General features: G+C 32.1%; 1 protein-coding gene and 1 long non-coding RNA gene across 2 annotated transcripts; both read right to left on the reverse strand.

Moving 5' to 3' along the window:
• On the reverse strand, positions 1-1767 carry LOC127732444 (uncharacterized). Its single transcript, XR_007996259.1, has 3 exons — positions 862-1767; positions 244-345; positions 1-36 (listed from the first exon to the last, which is right to left on the reverse strand). It is a non-coding gene; the product is annotated as an uncharacterized LOC127732444 (long non-coding RNA).
• Positions 1768-7245: 5478 nt separating this feature from the next.
• On the reverse strand, positions 7246-19185 carry LOC127732440 (uncharacterized). Its single transcript, XM_052241475.1, has 9 exons — positions 18952-19185; positions 14801-14860; positions 14431-14556; positions 13905-14000; positions 12607-12872; positions 11784-12057; positions 9075-9200; positions 7877-7958; positions 7246-7455 (listed from the first exon to the last, which is right to left on the reverse strand). The coding sequence occupies exons 2-9, from the start codon at positions 14826-14828 to the stop codon at positions 7338-7340; spliced, it is 1116 nt and encodes a 371-aa protein (XP_052097435.1). The 5' UTR covers positions 14829-14860; positions 18952-19185; the 3' UTR covers positions 7246-7337.
• Between the last annotated feature and the right edge of the window lie 7297 nt (positions 19186-26482).

A 26482-nucleotide genomic window follows, 5' to 3' on the forward strand; every position in this document is an offset into this window, starting at 1 on the left:
TTAAGGCGACCAATCTTTGCGAGTTCATCCAGATAGCTAAAATTACGATGTTTTTTTTAATTTATTGTTGGTTATGAAAACATAATTCAAAGATCTAATAATAAATTATTTCTTAAAAAATTGAATTCACAGTATTTAATATTCAATGTATTTGCATCTTAAATTAAAATGATCTTTCTAATTTCAGACGATTCAAGTGAACGATAAGAAGAACAGGATTGTGACAAATTTAAACTTACTTACTCATAAAACATAGTTACATTTCCATGGAGAAGGAGTAGTAAGTCCTCTACTCTGCTATTGGCATACCCACCAAGGAAATGGTATTTCATGCCCAGGAAAAACCTGAAAATGACAAAATGTTAAGGACTTTGAATTTATGATTTATATTTGAATGTACAAATAGAAAGTACATAAAATATTAATGTGTTAACATTTGAATGTTATAAGTAGCATTATATTTTTTTGTTTTAATATCCTCATACACATCAGGTTTTGCTAGACTACATTTTTTCATTTTGTCTGCTTTTTATTTAAATATCGACTTGCATTGACAATTATGATATTTGTATTAAATTTGCATAACCCTATCATGAAAGAACGGCAAAAATCCTCTCCATATAGTTAAAAATTGTAAAGTTTATATCATGCTATGTCTTTGGTTACCCATGAAGAAGTAGGATTTAGACAAAGTGTAATACTTTTTATAAATCAGGTCATAAAAACAGAGACAGTTCAGAAAATTTATCCCCAAAATAAAATATACTTAGTTACTATTATCAAACAGATGATAATTAGATGATGCTTAAAATTTCGATCTTGTAAAATATAAGGTGTATAGTAATAAAATGTATTAATAACCTTTCAACTAAGTTATTTGTATCTTGATCTTCATGAAAAAAATGTCTTCCATAGTTGGCCCATCGACATCCCCACTTGTCAGTACACCAGTTGTCTAACAAGTAGTCTGCTATTTGTTTGGAAGGCATCTTCTCTTGCAACATTTTAACTTTTTGAGAAAAGTCTTCTTTCTGATGAAAAATTATATTGACACATTTCTTTTGAGTATAAAATCAGATTTTATAGATTAAACACGCGTGTACTCATAAGCATTGTATATTTATAGGTAAGATCTTTAAATCGCATTAAGCAACTATTTGTACTTTCTAAATTATTTTACTGCTTTAATTCAATAGAGATTCATTTCTATATGTTTCAGTGGTTTTTTTTTCATCTTTTATCAACCAAAATTCATTGATTGTATTTTTTATTATTATTATTATTGCGTTTTAATTGACTCTATTTGAAAAATCTTGTTGATATGATTTTGATATTAAAACAATTACAATGTTGGAAAAGGAGAAAAAGATCCCACTGAGGTTTCATTTCTACAGGGATTTTTCTTATAATATAAACATATCAATAACCAATCGTGTTTCATTGTGAGGCAACACACTCGTGATTAATTTTTTAACAATGTTTCACATCCTCTGCATATAAAACTGTTATTATCAGAAGCAGGTCAAGTTATACTATGTAAATTAACATTCACCTAGTACATATTAAATATTCGAATACATTATTTGAATTTGTCAGGACCAACTCAAAACTATTGACCAATTTAAAAATTATTATATTTCACTGTGGTATCATAGGTTCATTATATTTTATTTGTCTTAACTATCACGTTTGATTACCTTGGTACATATTTTCATAGTTCTAATATAGTCAATAACTTTTTTTCTGGTATGTGCGTGCATGGGTCCTGATACATCAGATTCATTTTTATTCAAAAATCTGTACACAGCCTGTAAATCAAATCATTTATATTTAGTTCATGTCTTAAAGATTCTTGATAATAATAATTAAACATTGTCTTGAATATATCATGACTAATTATTTTTCAACAAGATAATATTTGATCTATGAAAGTATTAATGCGAAAGAGTCTATTTACTAATTCAAAACTGACCTCAAGCTTATAAACACAAAAAAAAGATATAAAATGTTAAATCCAATGCAATTAATACTTACTGATCCAAAAGAGTGAAACTTCACAGAATAACTCTCATTTAATAACTGATTTTTTCCCATAAAGAATAAGGTAAAATGTATGATACATATATTGAATAATATAATACCTGTAAAACATGAAACCAGCAAAGTAAAACAGAGCTGTTTGGGAATACTTCATTAATTGCGCTGATTTCTTTGGTATCTCTGTCTACCATAAAAGATCTAGTAAACAAAATGTAACACTGCAGTATCAACAATCTATATCTTTATCTCATATTGGTTTTATTCTATAATACTATTTGTTAATTTGTAAATAATTATGTAAATTCTTTTTTTTTTTATATCAATTAGATTTTTAATTTGTGATTAAAAAGTTTGGAAACAAGCCTAAAAAAGCTTTAATTATAATGTTATGTATAAACCTGACTATGCTTTAATCTTAAATGCTTTGGTTTTAAAGCCTTGCTATAGATCACACTCAAAAGATTTTAAGGAAATTGATGTTTTTGTAAGTTTCATTAGTCCATTAGAAAAATATTATTATGCAAAAATTATTTATCTAATATTCTTTGCCAAAATTCAACTGAAATTATTGTGGACCTTAATTGTATTAATTTTGATATGCATAAAAAAATGTTTCTTTAGATGAATCTTTCATAGCATTGTCTATTTGTCATTTCAAATAACTATCACTGCACGAATATGTGAATAATGTCATAGTTTAACCTGTAATTTTTACAGCCAAATTAATTAAAACATATAATTGAATGGTATTTATTTATCTTTTATATCCATATCAGATTTGATGTTGACTCCGAATAATGTTACTAATTGTAAACAAATAATAAGACGAAAATGAAAAGTGTTAATAAGCAATGATATTGAATTCGAAATATTGTCAACTTTGATACCCACAAACCTTGGACGGAAATCAAATCCATGATTTTCAGCCGTAGTCTTCAGAGATCTCAGAAATATTTTGACAACTTCACCAGTATCATCTGACGAGATACAGTACGAAAGAGGAGTGCCTCGGCCTTGCTGTTCATCTCTTGCAACAAGAGCATAGAATGAATAACCATAGGCAGTTAATCCTTAAAACAAACAAAAAACATGTTGTAAGTTTATTGTCACACAGTTCAATTCTTTTAAACGTATCAATATTTTAAATTGAAATTTCCATGATTATATACAAGTATATACCTTTATATGTAGCATCTAAAAACACCACATTTTCTGCTAGTTTCACCATTCTTTTTCTTTGTGCTTCATTCTGGTAAATAATTACTAATGGCTGTACTCCCCTACAATGTAAATGTTACATATTTAATGACCAAAAGTATGAGTATGAATTATATATTTTATGTTGAAATCATGTCCATTTAATGGAAAAGAAGACGACAAACTAGCTACATTGTACTCATATTAAATAACCTCTATTAAAACTGAAAAAGACAAAAATGTAAAATATATTGACAAAATATATGACTTGTGAACAAGTGTAGCACTAAAACACTCAAAAGGATAAAAACCAAAAATACAAATCATCTATTATGAGAAGTCAGATATACGTTCAGTCTACAGAAAACTCATCTGTACAGCTCTCATTGAAACATTTTACAGACAAAATCATATACGAAATTGGACAGACGAGTACTATAAAAACTATTTGAACATAAGGCAATCCAGTCATGTCTGAAGAACAAAACAGGGTATCAATCAGTAATTTCAGAATTACTCTTTATCAGCATTATGCTTATATCAGTTATTAAAATTTACAAAAGTACATTATTATATAAGAATAATTACTCTTTCAATTCTTGGTAGAAAATTATCTCTTCCTTCAGTATTTGTGTGCATAGCTCGTGTACAGCTACAGCATCATTCTGGTGAATTCTAAAACAAATGAGGAAATATCATAGATCAATACCAGTACTGACATATACAAAATCAATGTCAACAGTACATCTGTATAATTTGACCAGAAAACACCAAAGTTAATTTACTGTGTAAAGTGCATGTTTACAATCAGATTGGTAAAAAGATTAAAATGGTGAATAAAGTAATGATTTTAACAGACGAACCATTGGGTTTGCAAACAGTGCATCAGTTTAAAGAACCACAAACCAAAGGCTGTATCTATAAATGTGATGGAGGTAACCAACGTCATTTCCAGTGTAAGGTACTAAATACCAAATGCTCTTTAAATTTCACTTTACTAAAGTATGTAGATGTAACAAGACGGAACCAAGGATATACTTTGTGTAAAGCTATCATTTTTTTTTAAATTGTCCAGATGTGACCAAAGTTGCGGTGAACAGTGGTAACCAAAGTCAATATATGTGTACGGTTTCAAAAGGGATATAGATTATATACATATCTAAAATAGACATAGGAAACACAAGTATGATTAAGGTAGCCCTAGTCAATACCTGTGTATCATTATATATATGTTTCAGGTGACCAAAGTTAACAAAATGGTGAAAAGTGATTATCAAATTCTACAAACATTTAAGGGTACAAGTGGCGACCCAGGTCCATATATGTGTTCATTAACCAGAGGTTACCAAAGTCTGTATATGTTAAGTGTTATCAGAGGTAGCAAAGTCTTTGTCAATATTAAGATTTGGTTCAAGTTATCAGAGGTAACTGAAGTCCGGATAATGTGTTATTTTTCGATGACTGGATACGTAGAGACAAATATAAAAAAGAAGATGTGGTTCGATGACTGGATACGTAGAGACAAATATAAAAAAGAAGATATGGTATGATTACCAATGAGACAACTATCCACAAAAGACCAAAAATGACACAAACATTAACAACTATAGGTCACCATACGGCCTTCAACAATGAGCCTGTTTCTTTGGATTTTTTAGAAGAACAAAGTAGTAAGTACATATTTTAAGTAAATCTTTTGATTATGTTTTGATACCTTTTATCCATTTTGTAACGTTGACATATATTCTTAATGTCAACTGGTGTCAGATAGTATCTTCTATCGTGCACATCAAAATGCCCTTGATCTCTAGACCATTTCCATGCTTTGCACAATATTTCCATGGGTTTTTCCCCTATTGATAATGAAATAAAATTAAATTCGTGTCAATTACAATTAATTTCAAATTTAGTTAAAATCTTTCTGAGCTTAAGGATTTTTTCAAATCAACACAAAATATGTCGTTGTATCAATATATGTCATTGTAAAAATATATGTCTTCTAGAATATTTTATCATCAATGCTATTCAGCTTTAAACTGGTTTTTTCATTAAAATATTTCATACAAGCGTCCGATATTTAATGATTGATTGATTGTTGGTTGCTTAACGTCCAGTGGCAAATATTTCATGCATATTCAGGACGAGAACAAGTTCACAATAAATACAATAGGTAGGATCTGTAATAGATTAAGGGATTAAGGTCGGAGAAATTTAGACTGCCACGGGAAATGAGGGTATATTGGATAGGGACAGAAATTTAGCCTTGTAACAGGTCACCTACGGACCCCTCAAAGAGTTGTTGCAAGGGTTCTTAACGTGCAAAGAGCGTGGCACTCTCTTTACACGAGGCATCGGATTTAACGTCCCCATTCTGACCGGACGTGGCTGCAAATTTGTACATCCCGCACAGCCAAACGGACGCCCCACTTTAGCAAGGGTTTTACTGCCGGTCGGAGGAAGACCAATGGTGACCATACTTCTATACCCCAGTCACCCTTGGGGTTTGTCCGATATTTATGTAAATGCATTAAATGACTCTCTGGCAAGCCAATTTTATCCTAATCATTTTATTTTTGATTTATTTCAACCTATTCATTCATTATAATCTTTGCAAATTATGAAAAAATGCGCCGGAAGACAAACACAGACATCGAAAAGAACAGAATGGTTGAGAAAATATTAAACTCCAATAATGTCAGCATACACAATTTTTATTATCATTGTGTTTATAAGAGTGCCAGCAACTTATAATTGAAAAATAAGTCAATTCGTTATGAGCAATAAATTATATATAATACCGACGACATGAATACCTGATCAAGTAAAGCATCTATATAAAGCAGTAAGCTGTGATCTGGGCGTGATTGGTGTTTTTCCTCTTTTATCTGTAAACTGTGTCCATTGTGTTTTAGTTGTTGCCGAATTATTACTGCTTTTTTACTCAAATGGGTCAAAAATCTGTGTAAGAAGATATTAACATGCCCTTTAATGATTTTTTTTTACATGTACAACGTCACTGGTTAGTACTGTTTTGCCAAACGTATCATTATTATATTTATTACAACAGCTTGTAAGCAATATTTAAGATCTATCGGACTTGAAGAAAAGGATTATTTTTTCTAAAAATATGTGTAAGGCTACTTCGAATAACTGCTATGGTTGTTGTGTTCTCCTTGTAAATTGATAACTTATCATCAAAATGATATATACCAAATTCTATATAATTTGATACAGGGATTCTCTATATAATAATTTCAACCATGACAGGGTGTATTGACCCGCTCATCACATGACATGTCAGGTAAACTAGCCAGAAACTCATGAATGGTGTATGCCCGGTGAATACCTGTTTAAATGTGTTTGGTTTAGTAATATGATAAATGCATTTAATTCCCACTCTCAAGACACGGACAAAAGGTTGCTTAACTACAACAAGGATGTTAGGATCAATAAATAATGATGTTCAAACGCTTAAAAGTTATAAATTAATTTATAGTTTTGCATCATAAAAGAAAAGTAAAAGAGATACATGAATATTACATTAACATAACATACTGGAATGACACATATGCCTGACAATTATTTGCCCTGGTATTCAAAGGACCTGTTTTTTTTCCTCTTGGTGTATTACATCTAAAATAAACATGATAAAATTTAAACAAATATGCATCTTAACTTTATAGATAACCAAAGAGAAAAATGTGGTGCAATATTTCAGAAAATTCATAGTTCAATACGTTTAAAAGCTTTCGGAACTATCTGTTATTAAAGGCCATACTATAATTACTGTATAAACTATAACACAAAACGTATATTATTGAAAAAAAGCAAGAGAATAACATACAACCAGAAGTCAAGATTATACAACTCATCTCTTTCAAAACTATACCAATATTATTTTCTGTCACAAATGTATCTTTTAACTCAGCATTGTCTTGCAAATTTGATATGCAAGATATGTAAATAGATTCTTTAAGAATGTTTCCGATTGTTACTAAAGTTGTTCTCTTTTTCTATTTATTGTTTATTTGGAGAAAAACAAGAGTGGATTTATTTCAAGATAAAATTCCTTTATAGATTATCGACTTAGATGATTAAAGTTACCTTTCACACCTGTATTGCAATGTGGTTTTATTTGCTTTCCTGTGAATAAAATTCCCTGTGATTGTTATATCCATTAAATGCTTGGTTATGACGTCTTCGTTGTCCACTTCATTTCTGTTGAATGATAAGCAAAAACTGAAGCCAAAGTCACAAATGCTAGCTGATAAAACACAACAATATGTTACAGTGTAATAGTGTGACCAAAAATTCATCCATATATTCAGAAACATTGGAAAGAGTTACACCATAGTATAATAGACTTAAATTGTCCCCCAAAAAATAGAGTTCTTAAAAATGATCCCTTTGTTAATACAGTGATTTTTATATTTTGTAAGACTATTTGAAGTTCAGTAAAATTATTCTGAATAACAAACAGAGTTATTGTTCAATAATCTGAAGGTATATGTTTTGCTGTGATAGATATTTATTTTCTTTTAATTCTATTGAAACCATTAGGTCATAGGAAGAAGGTAGCATATAGAAATTAGTTGATTTCAAAACTATATATTTTCGATTAAAATAAAATTTCCCATACCTTAAACGTCTAACAATGCAATCAGTACCATTTTTCCGTTTTTTGATGAAGGTGGATCTCACAAACTCTACGAATGGCATATCTAGGGTGAGAAAAGCATATGTATTGCTATGTAGTAACACTAGTTTACTTGTTATAAATTTAAAAACAAATGATGACATCGATGAAAAATACCAACAAACGACCTCTGCACAATAAAATTAACGGTACCAATTTTCTTGCACCAGATGCGCATTTCGACAATACATGTCTCTTCAGTGATGCTCGTTGCCAAATTATTTGAAATCCAAAGCTTATATAAAAGATGAAGAGCTATAATCCAAAAGGTCCAAAAAGTATAGCTAAATCCGTGAAAGAAATCAGAGCTTTGCATGAGGGAGATACATTCCTTAATTATAATAATTTCTAATATTTTGTAACAGCAAATTTTAATAACACAAAAAAATAGTTGCATATAATATATTTGAACGTTTCAACAGGCGCAAACCTGCACATTACACGTAAAACAGCAGTAAAACATTAAAAGAAAAGACGCACTATAAAAGCAAATAATGGAAAATGGCTTAACTCTGACAAAACAATTAACAAGTTACAAAAAATACAATTATAAACATAAGTATACTTCGCGACACAGTATTAATACAATAATAAAACGCATTTGCAGTATAACATAGACGTTACAGTTAATAATAAAAAAGGAGGACACATGATACAACTATTGCGACAAAATGACGTTAGATAAACCACTTTAAATTTCGCATGTAAAGTCAAATTTAAGTATAATAATTTTGTCGTTGGAAGTACGGAGAAATGGAAATAAAATGTGTTTTAAATGCATTGTTGACTTTCGAAAAGCCTTTGATAAAGTCATGCTCATTGGTAGTATCTATAAACTGCAACTTTATAATACAACTAATTATTTTTTATAGAATATTGACGTCTATGTATACTAATGGTAGGTTATGTACAAAAGTGGATGATAAAATGACTTTTACTTTTTATAATAAAATTGAGAATAAAAATGGGGAATGTGTCAAAGAGACAACAACCCGACCGTAGAAAAATTCAACAGCAGAAGGTCACCAACAGGTCTTCAATGTAGCGAGAAATTCCCGCTAATTATAAGTTATTCAAATAATTTTAAAATCACTGATGATAAGTATGGCTAGTGAACATTTCCGAAGGAACAATATTGTACCTTCAACATCATGTGTCATGTTATAGTTGCTGAGTTCTTCGTTGCACACATCAACAGGAATAAAAAGGTTATCATCATTTGTTGCATGCTTATCATTCGTGTGGTGATCAAGTTTGCCACTGTCACCTAAAATTTGTTGTATAAACGTTACAATTAACAAAAAAACGTAATAATTTATAATTAATACTAGTTTATCTGTTAAAATAAAGCTTTTTTGCATCTGAATGTATTTGCCAATTAGAAAAACTTTGCCTCTAATGCTGATTGATATCAATGCAGTAATTATGCAATCAAATTATGTAAAGTAAACTTATATAAATATCACATTTACAATACTTCCTTTAATATTTTTTTTTTTCAAAAACAGTCTACAGTGAAAAAACGTAAAACGATTTAAGGTAGATCATTACTGAATTTTTTTCTCAGACATAATTTTCTTATACATAGCCACAATTTAGTAGAAAATCAAAAGAAAAAGGGTGAAAATAAATCTCGTTTTCTTGCGAAAAATGGAAATTTCATTATCATTCCTTTAAAGAAAATTCACCAAATAAGTTATCTTCCGTTAATTAGCTCAGTTGACAAATTGAATCAAACAAAGACTGATAGCCGGTTTTTACAATAACACTTATTTTTTTCAATGATATAATGCACTTATTTACATTTATCAAACAAGAGTTTTAAAAATGAATAGCATTTATGTCTCAAAATTTGCAGTTTTAAATAAAGAACTTTGTCGCTTGTGTGCTGCTATTTTACAATTCAAGATGGCGATATACAGATATATAGTGATGATCTACCTAATTCAAAGATATAAGGCTTAAAAATGTGTTCCGTCTACGTAAGACTCATTAGGGTCGCTCCTATCGAAAATGTGAAAATGCCTAAGGGGACGACCATTTGATATTCTGGGGGGGCCAGGAGGATTTGTTTTGGATCGGTTATTTATTTTTGTAAACTAAGAGGACAGATTATCTATTTTCTGCACTATTGAAGCAAGATTTTTCATTTTCATTAAAGCAAGGGACTTATTATTTATTTCCACAACTATATTTATAATATTCGAAAACATACAATTTTTAAATTATTTGTTTATTATAAATAATTCATGTATAGTCAAGTCATTATGTACCATTTAATCAGAATTAATTATTATCCTTTGTAGATATGAATCTTCTATATCCCCCAATGCATATACATGTATTGCATACATACACAGTATTAAAGTTTGGTTGTAACTAAGGCTCTTTTAAAAGTATTGGCAAACATGATTCGCCGAGCGGAGCGAGGCAAATTTTTTTTTTAAGGGTTTTTGAACCGCTGAAGGCCCAAGAAGCTATATAGAACAAATGATGCAAAATCATGCCTTCTGGGTGTTCCCAAGACCCTTTCTTAAACTGAAAATGCAAGTTCTGTTTTAATAATTTAATGACAATATTTTGGTCTCAAAGCAAAATCACGTTATAGATTCAGTGTAAGACTTAAGTTTCTAGGAACAACATCAAAAGACAAATATGCATGATAAAGCAAAAATGTAATGCACATAGTTAAGTCTGTGGCTGCTGTGTTTTTTTAAACTCATGATCAAGTTAATAATAAAATTACTAAATTACAAATGAATGCAACACTTAACAGAATACAGAAGGGCAATCAATGAACAAAAGACAAATAAATAAGATACATTGATCCCGAAAAATCAGGGGCTACGTCTGAGGGAGAACAGAACTTGCTTCTTGCAAGGCACTTACGGTGAACACAATTTGATATGAAGACAAGCGTTTGGTTTTGAAATTTCCTACATGAGGCATTTGTCTCAATGTAGTTACGGCCCTGATTTAATAAAAGTGAGGTAAGTGTTCCTGAGACAATTAACCTCAAGTTAAATGAAACCAATTTTCTGACATTTCAAGTATATTTTAATAATATTTATACTTTTATTATTAAAAGATATGGGAAGTGTTTCCCCGATTTTTTTTTTTTTGGAAAAAAGATGAATTTATGAAGAATCTGGTGCCATCTCATACTTTCGATTAGACCTGCTGAGTTATTTATTTTCAATACATTGCAAGTCAGGTAATTTATTTTCAAACTACCACAGAACAAACCATTTATTTTTGTGATTATCAAGGCTGAGTTATTTATTTTCAAAATCCTCCTGGCCCCCCCCCCCCCCCCCCCCAGAATATCAAATGGTTGTCCCCTAATGAAGAACAAAGTTAAAGTAAACTTATTTCATTTCGTTTTGCCAAAAACAATTTGATAAAATATCAAATATATAAATATGGACATTTTACTGATTCTATGGTATTTATCCCTTTCTGAGCACAATATTGATCAACATTTTACCAAACGTGGGTCATTTGATCGAAGTCCTTCCTTAGTCGAAATATAATAATGACGACAAATATTTTGCTTTCCTCTGAATTTTATATAATGACGTCATTGGAATAGGTGATCATGCCCGATGAAGTCAGACAAGAAGAGCATGACTTTTTGTAAATAATCTAAACAAATTATCAAATTTTATTGGAATCATTAGATTAACAGATTCCACAACTATATCTCGTGTTATAAGATATTTCCCAACTATCAACCGTAGACATTATTTTTTTAACATAGATTTACATATGCGTTACTTTAAACTATAACTGTAAAGATATCTCTTTATGAGAGATAATCATAAATTATATAATTTCTATTATCAGTTACCTTTTGGCTGGAGTGACTGGTAGTGGTTTTCGAAAATGTGCCCAAGAAGAATAGGATTACCGGAAAAACCATCACAACCAGTTACCCAAAGGACACTATCCTCATTATTGGTACTGGGAGCACTGGTGACAATAACTATGTCTCTCTGTAGCATTCTGGACATTCCAATGACCACAACATGGTCTGCGTACTCTCCATTCTGTAACATCCTGTCACAGTAGTCCGGAAAATTGTCTTCAACGAAGTTTTCTAATAACACAATGCCTTGACTGCCCTATTGATTGAAAGAAAGCTACTTACATAAGTCTTTATTAACTACTGTACATTGAAATTGATTAATACAAAACAAATACTTTTATAACTACATTTTATCAAAAATCATCATGATCATAACATACATTTTTTATTTATTTTATTGTTTTTTGTCAATACCTATTATTTAGCATTGTACTATATTAACTGTAAATGATTTATTTAAACATCTGCAGAAAAAAGCATTCTGGTTGATATGAAAGTCTTAACTGATGCTTATTCTTTTATCAGTTTGTAAATCTTTAAATATTAAATTGCATTAATCACAGGTATTACGGGCAGTTACGTCAATTCCAAATTAATATTCTGTCGGAAGTATTTTTGATGGTATTTGTGTGTTAATAGCTTCTTAACTGATTTAAATCATATATTTAAGTTGTGCTGATGCGCCACTAACGTTGCCAACGGTTTTGATTTGTCCCCTGAAAACATGTCCAACTAATTCTTTATGTTTCTGTCCATGGAGGAGTTTGATAATTAGTGAATGTATTTAACAAGTAAATTAGTTTACCTCAAAACTAGGATGTGTTGATATGTAGTTTACAACATTTGTTCTTAATTGTTCGGGAGCAATAACGTCTGCGCCAATTCTATCTAGCTGGCATGTGATTGCTTCAAAAAAACAATTCCCATTCCCTGGTGTTTGACCTCTGTATTCTAAGCCATGGGATGAACAGTTCCTCTTAAGTCTCTCAACTATTAATGTTTGTTCCTCGTTTGAAGCTATGGATTGCTTTATAGCAATTTGTAGTTCATCAGGTGTTTGGAATGATTTCCCTTAATATTAGAATATAAGGTTAAAATTTCTTCACTTCAAATTTACAGCTAAATGACATTGTTTATACATACTTATGTGTATTCAATTGTAATAAAAACGTATCATTGAAAATATTACTTGTTTATTCAGGGATCATTTGACAGATTTGTTAAGAGTGATATGATTCTGGGTAAACTCTGAATTTTACAATAAAATATGAATTATGATTCTTTCATTTCTTTGTGAGGTTGTTGACATTCACCTCTTTAGAATTATAAATTAACTTTTTCAGACCTTCTGCTCTGAAATATTTGTATCACAAAAGTCTGACATTTTTGGCTATTCATAAATTTATTCAAAAACAATATTTGACTTTGTTATTCATGATTATTGAAAGCAATGATAATATGCTGGTGGTTGACTGGTTTTGTGTAAATTATTTTGTTTTGAATTAAACAAATAAAATGAAGATACAGAACCAAAAACATTCTAAAATTTGAATGATGGCAGCAACTAGATGCATGTAATTGGTATTGACATTTTGTTTTAGAAAATGTGTGTGTAGGTGTGTATGTGTGTTGGTGTGTTGGTGTGTGTATGTGTGTTGGTGTGTTGGTGTGTATGTGGGTGTGCTGGTATGTGTGTGTGAGGAGGTAAAAATTTGATATGAATCCTTTCTTTTTACTAATAAAGGGCATCATAAGAAAATTGAAATAAAACACTGATCAGTATTAAGTGAACTGCCAAAGTGTGTTATGTACACTAGTTTTGAGATAATAAACAAATGATAAAGTAAGGAATAAACCGCAAACCAATTCCGTGGAATGATGTTTGTCTTGTTCCCGATTTTGTGTTTATTGTCGTGGCTTTGTCAATTTGGTTATGACAAGTGGATTTGATTAAGTGCCTTTTGAATTTTCTGTTTTTCAGTTTCCAATTTGCGTGCCAACAGATATATTCAACTACAAAAGTCTACAGTATTAACATAAAAATAACACTACTGTGTTATAAATGTATATCTATAATATAATACAGATAAAGAAATAAATCACCTGATGCTAAGCATATCTTTTCTTTCATCTCATTTGCTTTTTCTGTTAAGGTTTGTGCGTGGCGAAGAATATACTGTTTTGAATTTGTATCACATGCTAAAATGGTAGGGAAATATAATATTTGTGCGTGTAATTTCCTAGAATAAATCATATTTTTTCAATTTGCATATGTACACAAAAAAACAAAAACAGTAACAATTTTCGATTTGTTGGAATAAGATACTAATTTTGAAACACTTTTAAAAAAAATATATACGCAGTCGCTGAGCCATTACAAATTGGCCAAGGATAATTGATCGTAGCTGAATAAAGTTTTAAAAAATGAAGAGCATATTATCCATGCCATCGGTCGTTGTAAAATATTTAGCATAAAAGGTCAATCCGTGGTAAAATCAGTATAAATTCAAGCCTAAATGAATTATTTCTCAATTGTATGATCTAAACAGCGTAATCTATACAATACTGTATGAAAAATATCACGACATTTGTGGCGGTTTGGGCATAAATGAGAAAACACAATTCATACCCAATTCTCTGGCTTTTTTCTCCAAAGAGGTTGCCTCAATATATATGGCTTCAATCTGTTTTTTAACTTCTTTCTTTTGTTCATGTCGCAATTCATGGAGGTCTTCCAAATTAAAGTTTTCCAAACCTGTAAGATATGGAAATGGCGGAATAAATAACGATGTTTCAAATATACACCGCGATAATGTATCATAATTTGACATTCCTTAACTATAATTTTGGAATTTGTGCAGTTTTTCTAGTTTTTGAAGTATTTGATTTGTACTATCAACCCTACGTTTCGAATTCTGATTTTAGGAATTGAATATTGGTCTTAATATGACCTCTACTATGATTAATGAAATAATTATGTTTGAAACTGTAACCATTACCTTCAAAATCGCCTGTTACACCTGTCATATTTCCTCTATTTAATTCACGAACAAAAAACCCTGTAATGAGAATGTGAAATATATCATATTTATTTTTAAAATGTCAACAAAATCTTTTTTTTATTAATTGTATATAACCGGAGAAACCATGAGACCCCTTAAAAGTCATATAATTATATATAGGATGAACAGATTTAACCAAAATGAATTGCAGTTCAGGGTAATAAGAGGTTGCCTAAGACATTATTTGCGTCAGATTACCAAAAGTAAATAAATTATAGGATGGGTATCCAGAGATATCCATAATCATTATCTGTTTATGATGAGCAATATTCATATTCAATATAAATGTTGCGGGAAGTGTTAACCAAATTTAACATCTGGATAATGTGAAACGAGATAATCGATGCCAATAAAGATTCATTAATTATGAATTGTGACCAGAACCTAAAGTTAATACCTGTGTATGGTGACCAAAGGTAACCACATTCCAAATCTGTAAAGGGTGACCAGAGGTAATTTAAGTAAATATATGTATACGATGACCGGAGGTAATCTCATTCAATAATATGAAAGGGTTACCCAATTCGAAATCTGTGTAGGGGGGCCAGAGGTAAACATATTTAATATCTGTGTAGAATGACCTGAGTTAACCACATTCAATATCTTTTAAATTGACCAACGATATTCATCTTATGAACTGTCACCATAGTTAACATAAGCCAATTTATTGTAGGGTGACCAAAAGTAACCATTTTCAATATCTGTGTAGGATGACCAGAGGTAACCATAGCCAATATCTGTGTGGGTGACCAGAGGTAACCATATGCAATATCTTTGTAAGGTGACCAGAGGTTACCTTAGTCAATATCTGTGTGAGGTGTCCAGAGGTAACCTTATTCAATATCTGTGTAGGGTGACCAGAGGTAACCATATTCAAAGTTTTGGTTGGGTGACCAGAGGTCACCCTATTCAATATCTTTGTAGGGTGACCAGAGGTAACCATATTCAATATCTTTGGAGGGTGACCAGAGGTAACCACATTCATCATCTTGGCAGTGTGACCAGAGATTACCAAAATAAACAGCTTACTAGTAGGTTTAATAAAGGTATCTACATTCAATATTTATGTATGGTGTCTAAAGATAAATAACTTTATATCTGTGTATGGCGACCCGAGGTTACCACATTCAAAAAAGGCAATTGCTATATATATATGTGTGTGTTGACAATGGCAACATAATTCAATGTATGTGTACAGCGACCAGAAGTTGCTATATTAATTATAAAAGAAGCGCAAAAGTGTGAACCGGGATAACAGATGCTAACCAAATACATTATTTATGAATTGTAACCATAGGTAACATAAGCCAATTTATTGTAGGTTGACCAGAGGTTACCATGTTCAATATCTGTGAAGAGTAACAAGAGCTAACCATACTCAATATTTTGTAGGGTGACCAGAAGTAACCACATTCAATATCTTTTTAGATGACAAAAAAAAACATATCCAATATCTTTGTTAGGTGACCAGAGGTAACCATATTCAAAGTTTTGGTAAGGTGACCAGAGGTTACCATGTTCAAAATATGTGTAGGGTGACCAGAGGTAACCATAGTCAATATATGTGTAGGGAGACCAGAGGTTACCACATATAATATCTTTTTAGGTGACCAAAGATAACCATATGCAATATCTTTGTAAAGTGACCAGAGGTAACCTTATTCAATATCTGTGTAGGGTGACCAGAGGTAACCATATTTAAAGTTCTGGTTGGGTGACCAGAAGTAACCTTATTCAATATATGTGTAGGGTGACCAGAGGTAACCATATTCAAAGTTTTGGTTGGGTGACCAGAGGTAACCTTATTCAATATCTGTGTAGGGTGACCAGAGGTAACCATATTCAAAGTTTTGGTTGTGTGACCAGAGGTCACCCTATTCAATATCTTAGTAGGGTGACCAGAGGTAACCATATTTAAAGTTTTGGTTGGGTGAACAGAAGTAACCTTATTCAATATATGTGTAGGGTGACCAGAGGTAACCATATTCAAAGTTTTGGTTGGGTGACCAGAGGTAACCATATTCAATATCTTTGGAGGGTGACCAGAGGTAACCACATTCATCATCTTGGCAGTGTGACCAGAGATTACCAAAATAAACAGCTTACTAGTAGGTTTAATAAAGGTATCTACATTCAATATTTAAGTATGGTGTCTAAAGATAAATAACTTTATATCTGTGTATGGCGACCCGAGGTTACCACATTCAAAAAAGGCAATTGCTATATATATATGTGTGTGTTGACAATGGCAATATAATTCAATGTATGTGTACAGCGACCAGAAGTTGCTATATTAATTATAAAAGTAGCGCAAAAGTGTGAACCGGGATAACCGATGCTTACCAAATTCATTATTTATGAATTGTAACCATAGGTAATATAAGCCAATTTATTGTAGGTTGACCAGAGGTAACCATTTTCAATATCTGTAATTGTTTACCAGAGGTTACCTTTTTCAATATTTGTGTACGTTGATCAGAGGTTACCACGTTCAATTTATGACCGAAGTTTACAAAATTAAATATTTAAGTAGGCTAACTATAGGTAACCAAATTAAATATGTATGCACGGTGACTAGAGGTAATCAAGTTTTCTATCTGTGTAAGATAAGAGGTAACCACATTCAAAATATGTGAAGGGTGACCAGAGGTAACCCAATTCAGTATTTGTGTAGGGTAACTTGAGGTATTTAAAGTTCATATATGTATAGGGTGACCAGAGGTCACCAAATTCAATATTTTAGTAATTTATGTATGATTAATCATATTAAAACTCTTGCACAGTCATCAGTACATTTTCATTATTACCGGACTTAAGAAAGAACTCACACGATGGGAGCGTTCAAGACATGATTAAGAAGATTCCTGTTGTTCCTTACTTTTTTAATGTTGTTGTAAATTTCTTTTGGTATATCTGTTTACTCCTTGGTTTTGATTGTATTTGTCTTAGTAGGGTGACCAGAGATTACCAAAATCAAGACATATTTAGGGTAACAAGAGGTAGTTAAAGCCAGTATATAGGTTTTGAAACCGAACATAACTCAATTAAAAGTATTTGAAAGATGTCCAGATATAACCGTGATCATTATCTGTGTAGGATGGCAAGTTTATAACTAATTCAAACATCTGTGTTGGGTGACCAGAGGTTTCCATATTCAGTATATGTGAAGGGTGACCAGAGGTAACCATATGCAATATCTTTGTAAGATGACTAGATGTAACCTTATTCAATATATGTGTAGGGTGACCAGAAAGAACCATATTCAAAATTTTGGTAGGGTGACCAGAGGTCACCATATTCAATATCTTTGTAGGGTGCCCAGAGGTAACCATATTCAACATCATTGTAGAGTGATTAGGGTTAACCATATACAACATCTTGGTAGGGTGTCCATATATTACCAAATTAAACATCTAAGTAGGGTTATTAAAGTTAAATAAATTCAATAGTTATGCACAGTGTCTAAAGAGAAAAAAATAGAAAATATGTGTAGGGTGACCAGAGGTCACCACAATTAATTATGTAAAAGGTGACAAGGTGCAACAAAATTCAATATCTGTGAAGGCTTGCCGGGTTGACAAGAGGTAACCAAATTCAATATCTTATAATGTTTATTGCAATTCAATACATGTGTTGGGTGACCAGAGGTCACCACAATTAATTATGTAAAAGGTGACAAGATGTATAGAAATTCAATATCTGTTTAAGGGCCATTCAATATCTATATCTGTGTCAATTAATTAGAAGAACCACTGTAAATTTATCTGCAAAGGAAGTAAGGTTAATAAAGTTACTATGCATTTTGTATCAAATGACCAGTGTAACTGTATGCACTATTATTTTCTGTATAGGGTGACCAGAGGTAACCAATGGCAGTTTAAAGGTACCCGAGTTCGAGGCATACCATCTTTTTAGTTATATTTCATGAGAGTGCAATATAGGCCATTAGGTTATTTTTTTTCTGAAAAATAAGCCATATCACTCGTTAATAGAGTTACAGATGAATCTTCTATGCATTTTCAATTGTTTGTTTTGAGTGAATCATTATGATTATTGATTATTTGTGTATTATTTTTTACTTTTTGTACCTCTCTCAACAGTATCCTTTGAAATATGGTGATTCCAGAACTTTGCATTAAGCTCATATCCGTATTGTATAACAGCAATTATAAACTGAGTATGCTGCACTGAGTATCCCCTTAGTAACGTACTTTCACTTTAAACCGGAAATCATGTACTATTTTTTGTCGCGTATAGACTCAATTTTAACCGTTTCTGTTCAGGTGACCAGTGGGCACCGTTCAGCGTAACTATTATCCTTGTGCCGTCGAAGCGGTGCGTCCGTTTGTCTGTGCGGGATGTACCCACTATTCAGCCTCAACCGATACCTTTGTATAGAGATAGTGTCACGCGTTCTGCACGTTAAGAATCCCTGCAACAACTCCAATAGGGGTCCATAGGTGGCCTGTTGCCAGGCTAGATTTATCTCCCTATCCAATATACCCTCATTTCTAGTGGCAGTCTAAATTTCTCCGACCTTATTCCCAAACGGATCTATTTCAGAACCTACCTATTGTATTTATTTTTAATTGTTTTTCGTCCTGAATATACACGAAATATTTACCAATGGACGTTAAGCAACCAATAAGCAATCAATCTCTAAAATATTCCCTCATGTGTTTTAACCACTGGACTGATACCAACTTGTTCTACTAGACATTTTGTGACCTGTAGATGCCAATCCTCAGCAGCCAGATGTAAAGCTGTTCTTCCATCTTTTTAAAATTCCAATTAACATATTAATATTATGGAGAATACTTTGATATAAACATCAATAATATGAAACTTACAAATTACATTGAAACTTGTCTGATCAACTGGTCAATGTTGTTTAAGAAATACGAACAAAATATAAAGCAATAAATAAATCAATGTTCAAAACGGAATACAATTACCATTCACAATCAAACAGGTCCCATTCTCTTTAATCTGGAATGTCTTCTCTCTTGATTTTTTGCCTTTGATTTTTAAGTAGCCAGAAGCATTTCTCCTACTAAAGTAATTCATGAATTATTAATAAAATGGGATATAGAAGAATAATTATATTTTATAATGGTAAGGGAGTAGTCTTAGTACTTCATGTCCTTTCTCCCCCAAGGGTGACTGGGGAATAGAAGTATGGTCATCATTGGTCTTCCTCCGACCGGCAGTAAAACCCTTGCTAAAGTGGGGCGTTCGTTTGGCTGTGCGGGATGTACAAGTTTGCAGCCACGTCCGGTCAGAATGGGGACGTTAAAATCCGATGCCTCGTGTAAAGAGAGTGCCACGCTCTTTGCACGTTAAGAACCCTTGCAACAACTCTTTGAGGGATCCGTAGGTGACCTGTTGCAAGGCTAAATTTCTGCCCCTATCCAATATTCCCTCATTTCCCGTGATAGTCTAAATTTCGACGACTTTAACCCCGGACGCCCCTATTACAGTACCTACCTATTGTATTTATTGTTAATTTGTTCTCGTCCTGAATATGCATGAAATATTTGCCACTGGACGTTAATCAACCAACAATCAATCAATCATGTCCTTTCTTATTGAGGAATTCATCTACCGCATACACAGTTATCGATCGGTTTTAAGAATAGATTGAACCACTTCATACTGTAAACAAATAATTTCTGGGTAATTTTCAAAGTTTGGCAGCATTGTTTTGTCCTGGTAAAACAATTTGAAATATTTGCCACTGGACGTTAAACAATAAATCAATCAACTACGAATGATTTCTACATTTCCCCCCCCATTTTGACCGGACGTGGTTGCGTATTATAACAGTCAAACTGACGTTTCAGTGATTGTTAAAAGTATACTGTTCATGGTCAAATTCATTGTTTATTTTATCTTCTTTTCAAGATCACTTACACTGCCATGACTGTTCCCTTGGTCAATTTCCGAGTATGGAGTATATGACTGATTATTAAATATGATATTAAAATCTGATTAAGATTAAAGATTATACTAGATTATGAACAAAGTACAGGTATACGAACCCGTGGAAGGCTTATTGTTGTACCCCCCAAGGGTGACTGGGGAATAGAAGTATGGTCACCATTGGTCTTCCTCCGACCGGCAGTAAAACCCGTGCTAAAGTGGGGCGTCCGTTTGGCTGTGCGGGATGTAAAAATTTGCAGCCACGTCCGGTCAGAATGGGGACGTTAAATCCGATGCCTCGTGTAAAGAGAATGCCACGCTCTTTGCACGTTAAGAACCCTTGCAACAACTCTTTGAGGGGTCCGTAGGTGACCTGTTGCAAGGCTAAATTTCTGTCCCTATCCAATATACCCTCATTTCCCGTGGCAGTCTAAATTTCTCCGACCTTAATCCCTTAATCTATTACAGAACCTACCTATTGTATTTATTGTGAACTTGTTCTCGTCCTGAATATGCATGAAATATTTGCCACTGGACGTTAAGCAACCAACAATCAATCAATCTTATTGTTGTATGACATTAAGAGAAAACTTTACAAATACTTTAGCAATGGGGACATTGTCACCATATTTGAAGGACAGCCATTGACCTCAGGAAATGAATTGAATATATTAAAAAAGTTACGGTATTTCTCAAATATCAGTCAAGAAAAAAATGAAAAAGACTTATATTTTACGCCAATGAAATATTAACTACCATTACTAGGAGGTCAAAACCTGGCAATGTTAAAGACGCAAATTGTATATCTGTTATCAAAGATGGTGCTGCCGACAAGGCCATTCAGTCCCAAGAAATTGTGTACGCAAGATATGGAACAAATGGAAAAGTTCACAGTGTACAGTAGCATTGAAAATGTACACACATCTGATGCAAAAAAAGATGTATCTATAATTCAACAATTCCTCTGTATGATATCCACACTCAGTCTGACAGTCAGCCAGATAATAGTAATATAGCCAATGATCCTGGAGAAATAAATAATGATCATTTTTTGGTTTAGCCGTTACACGAGGATTCTGTGAACATTTAGGTTCATAGAGGGAATCCAATGATAGAAATGATGAAAATATTTTCAGATACAACAATAATGTATGCTACATTTTGTTTTATATCAGTATGATATAACCAACTGGAAAAGAAGATTCTGCAAAAGTGGCAATTCCGCTAATTGACAGTGATTTCAATATTTGGAATACATAATATAGTAAAAAAAAAAGGATAAGTGAAGCCCTTGGACATGATAAGAATTCTGAGACCTAGCAACTTATATGAGATGTACATACAGGAAAATAACACCATTAAGGGCTTAAAGCAATGCAGAGTTCGAGACAATTATGCTTAGCATTGGAGAATTTGTAAAAGTAGCACATACACAACATAACAGTTGAAGACCGGAAAAAAATACGTTCAATTTAATGAAGCTATACAAATTAGTTCAGCATGCATATACTTTGTATATATGTAACACTCTCAAACGTGTTCGTTTTTTGGGCACAATTAACCGAACTTAAAAACGGAACAGAGTTGAAAGAAGAACATTCAAAATGTATTAACACTAGTTTGTTCAACGCAAATTGTTTATATTTAGCATGATTTAAAAATTGATTAGCAACATGTAAAAAAATCTTGACTGTTGCTTGCTTAATGTCTAGTGGCAAGTATTTCATGCATATTTAGAGGGAACGTAACAAATTAGTTTAGTACAGTTAAAATTAATCGTTTACTGAGTAAATTATGTTGTACTAAAAAACTGCGGTGATTCCTTACTATATTAATCATGTATGGGGATATTGCACGGCCGGCTTTCTGCATACTATCGACGGCACCCCGAAAGAGTTGTTACAAGGATTTTAATGTGCAAATTGGGCATTCTCCCTATAGCGGAGGTATCTGAATCAATATCCACATTATTATCTAACATTGCTGCGTACTTTAACACCCCGCACAACCGAACGGACGCCCCACTTTGGCACGGGTTACACTGTTAGTTTGATAAAGACATAAAGGACTATATTTCAATTTGCAATGAAATAGTATAAGGAGTATACGTCAGTGAAAGAGCAATAACCAAATAACGGGGGACACGTTTGGACATTTTTAAAATAAGGACACGGTTGAGCTTTCAGAGAAAAGAAAAAGTTAGGCTTCATATGGGCGTTTTTATAAAAATGGATTAGGTGTTAATACACAACTAGACATGTTTTGGAGTTCAGTGACGTTATATGGACACGTATTGGGGAATCGGACACGTTTGAGGGGATGGACACGTTTATGAGTGTTGCATATATACGCAAGCAGGTTAATGCGCTTTAAAAACAAATTTGCGTTGATTTCCGATGATTGCATCGAAATATAAATCTGACGTCATTTTCAAAATTATGCGACCAGGGATTGGCTTGAACCCTTTGTTCAAAATCTATTTAAAAAATAAGGAGAAAAATGCATTTTTAGAAATACAAAACTTTTTATGTCAGTTATCTATCGGTGTTCTAGTATTTTAAGATACGTGTACTATGTTAAATCTGTTGTTAATCACCAAATTTTTTGCAAGACCGTCTATCTCACATAAGCCCCTCAAACCAATTTGTTGGATATCTCAGTTGTATGTGAAACATATGTCATAACTAATTTGACATCACAGTTAAAACATGTGCCTTCAATTCATACATGTTTTAACTTTTTCTTATCTTTTCCAGGTAATCATAACTTTTATAAAAGTTTACGCCGTCGCCGCAGCTGTCGGAAAAGCAATCTATTTATCCGCGACTTCTGTCGCAGGCGAGACAAAAACGCAATTCACGATGAATGGGGAATAAGTTCATGCAAAAACATGTCAGGCTCAAATGAACGTCACATACCAGAGCTTATAACTGCATGCATCTGACGGGTCATCAAATAAAAAAACGATGAAAACGTTGCACAAAAATAACCTTTTACCAACCCATAAATCATATTTTTTTTATTATTTATTATAGTTTTTTTTTTTACATAATTTTTTTGGCAGCATCAGAAATAGTTGAAAGTTGTTGGAGATACAGTATAGATTGGTATGCATTAATCTGCAGGAGACATCAAGGAACAGCGAGTGCTCTAGGATATACATACTATTGATTGTGTTAAAGACAGTCACAGCAATCCTCCATGTGTCAAAAGCAAGACAAGTTATTGTAAGTGATCTGCCCTCTATAGATTAACCATTTAGAACCAATTTTATTTTGAAAATTCCAGCTGGCTGATGGTCAGACAGCAGAGGAGATAAACGTTATCTGGAAAAATCTGAAACCCTGCATCAGTTAATGGGAATATCAAAACCAATCAGAAATAAACAAGATAAAGATGATGTTATTCAGTAAATGCTAAACTTTGTAATGATAGAGAATATGAAAGCAGCTTACAATGATCTACAATGAGAAAGTATGACCGTGATTCCGCGCCAAAAAGTCACAAATTTGATAGGACAAAAAGTCACAAATAATTTGTTGACAATTGTTTGAATATATTAGTGAAAGATCGAGACATATATTCTTTTCATTTCATTTATCCCTTTTACAGCTTAGGAAATTGTTCATTAGCCTTGATAAATGAACATTTATTAAATTTTAAGCATACAAAAGATATATTTCTTGGCACCATGAAGCCACTAGTACCAAGCCACTTTGAGATTTTGTTATCTTATTTGCTAATTATTGAAATTTATTAAATACATTTTAAATACAAAGTTGTTTTATATATAATAGTTCAAAAAAATACAAAAATGTTTTTAAAAAATAAGTGTTTTCTTATCCAAAGAAAAATAATCTCAATACATGTGACTTTTTGTCCTGTAACTTTCTGTCCTACATTCTAATGGGGCGGTAACACTAAGTTACGTTATTGTCGTACTACAAACGACAAAATTATTTTATATTTACCTTTGTGACGTGTGCAAAAAGTAAAATCACAGAAATACTCAACTCCAAGGGAAATTTAAATGCAAGTTTAAATAGGGTTTATGACCCCTTCATGCTCTTTCAAACTCAAAATAAAGGAATCAGTGGTTATCTCTGTAATATATATCAGGGGAAAGGTTTCTTACATAATATTTGTTGTCAAAAGTTGTACTTAAAGAAGCTATTTAGGTTTATTTTTTTAAATAATTGCAAAATTTATAGAAAATCCAGCACATTGAAATCATATTTTCGGTAATCTTGTTCACATATATTGATACATGCGATTATGATAAATACCGTGCTAGCATTTTTTCTTGTTATTTTTCCCCAGGTAATGCAGTACTTCGGTGTTAAACATGTGTCCCTGTGTGTTGATGGAGACCGCCATGTTTTGGTTTTTTTTTTAGAAAACTATAGACATGTTTAGAATACACGCATAGAAGAATCGAAATGGGTTGGTATTGATTTTTTTTTCACATACATTTCATGGCAATCATGTTCAGTGGGAACTTCTGAGTGTTGCATTGCAGCTTTATTTACAAAGTATAAAAAAATATTTTCCTTGAACATGTTTGTAATGTTTACATTTGTCTTTCCCGGCTGAAGAATAAATTACTACGCCGTATTGATGTATCATTTAATTTTCCTTGTTTTTCGTAACAAATTATACTTAATTCTTCTAAATGGTTTTTTAAAGAAAATGATACATGAATTCTCGAAAAAGAAAAAAATATAAAAAATATTTCTTTTAGAACTATACTATTACGCATTTACTTCCGGAAGTGCTCTTAGGCTACCAAAGAAAACATTGAGGAATCTAGAAAATCGTTTATGAAAATTGCATACTGAATAGAACATATGTTTGCCTTTTGGCATTATCTATGCACAGAGCAAAATTGTTTATAGATCGGGTAAGTGGTATGAACGAAAATAAGTAATTTACAAGCGCATGCAACGGGTTGATGAGGGAAAACTTCCGGTATTAAATTAACTTTTTAATCATTTTTTTTTGTGGTAAATTTAAAGGTATAGTTTGCTTCATACACTTTTACAGAAGTGAGTATAGTATGAATTTAAACTTTAAAGTCTGTTTTCCTATTTCCCAAAATGAATGTAAACATCATACAATGTATGGCTGGCGTTACAAGTCTTAAAAGTCTTACACATGTTAAACTCCTCAACACATAAGCTTAAAGTTATATTAAGAAGGATAAGAATAGAATTAGATTATATTAAGTGACATGAAGTATAGAAAGAGAACCAATTGGTTTGGTTTAGGAGGTGGTGGTTATCGTTTTAAACGAACATCTATCAGAAAAGGGAAATATACCGTAAAAAGGGTTAGACCAGTGTACTCATTTACGTGTAACAGTAATAGAAAATTGAACTGTACAGCCAGAAGCAGGCTTAAAATTTGCATTTCTAGATGTAAATTGAACCAAAAGATCAATAGAACAAAAAACCAATCATGTTTTTATGCTCAATATGATATTGTATACAGAGATTCAAACTATTTAAAGCCAATTTTGAAAAAAGAAAAAACTTCCAACACAGAATGGTTATCGCATTATTGATCTTCAACAAATCCAATCATTCATTTTTCAAATAACCATACATTCCATATCATGTGAACGTGCTGTTGAAATTGCATCAAAAGGTATATCTCCATACACCGATTTAACTGAAATGAAATCTTATGGGATAGCCT

This window comes from Mytilus californianus, unplaced genomic scaffold, assembly GCF_021869535.1.
Source record: "Mytilus californianus isolate M0D057914Y unplaced genomic scaffold, xbMytCali1.0.p SCAF_24, whole genome shotgun sequence".
NCBI classification, from domain to species: Eukaryota; Metazoa; Mollusca; class Bivalvia; order Mytilida; family Mytilidae; genus Mytilus; species Mytilus californianus.

Coding starts and splice junctions, on each gene's coding strand:
- LOC127732440 (XM_052241475.1), bottom strand. CDS start 14,828: ATGACAGGTGTAACAGGCGATTTTGAAG. Junction 12,058..12,606: donor CAACACATCCTAGTTTTGAG/GTAAACTAATTT, acceptor TTCAATCAATAG/GGCAGTCAAGGCATTGTGTT. Junction 9,201..11,783: donor CCAGTCACTCCAGCCAAAAG/GTAACTGATAAT, acceptor AACAAATTTTAG/GTGACAGTGGCAAACTTGAT.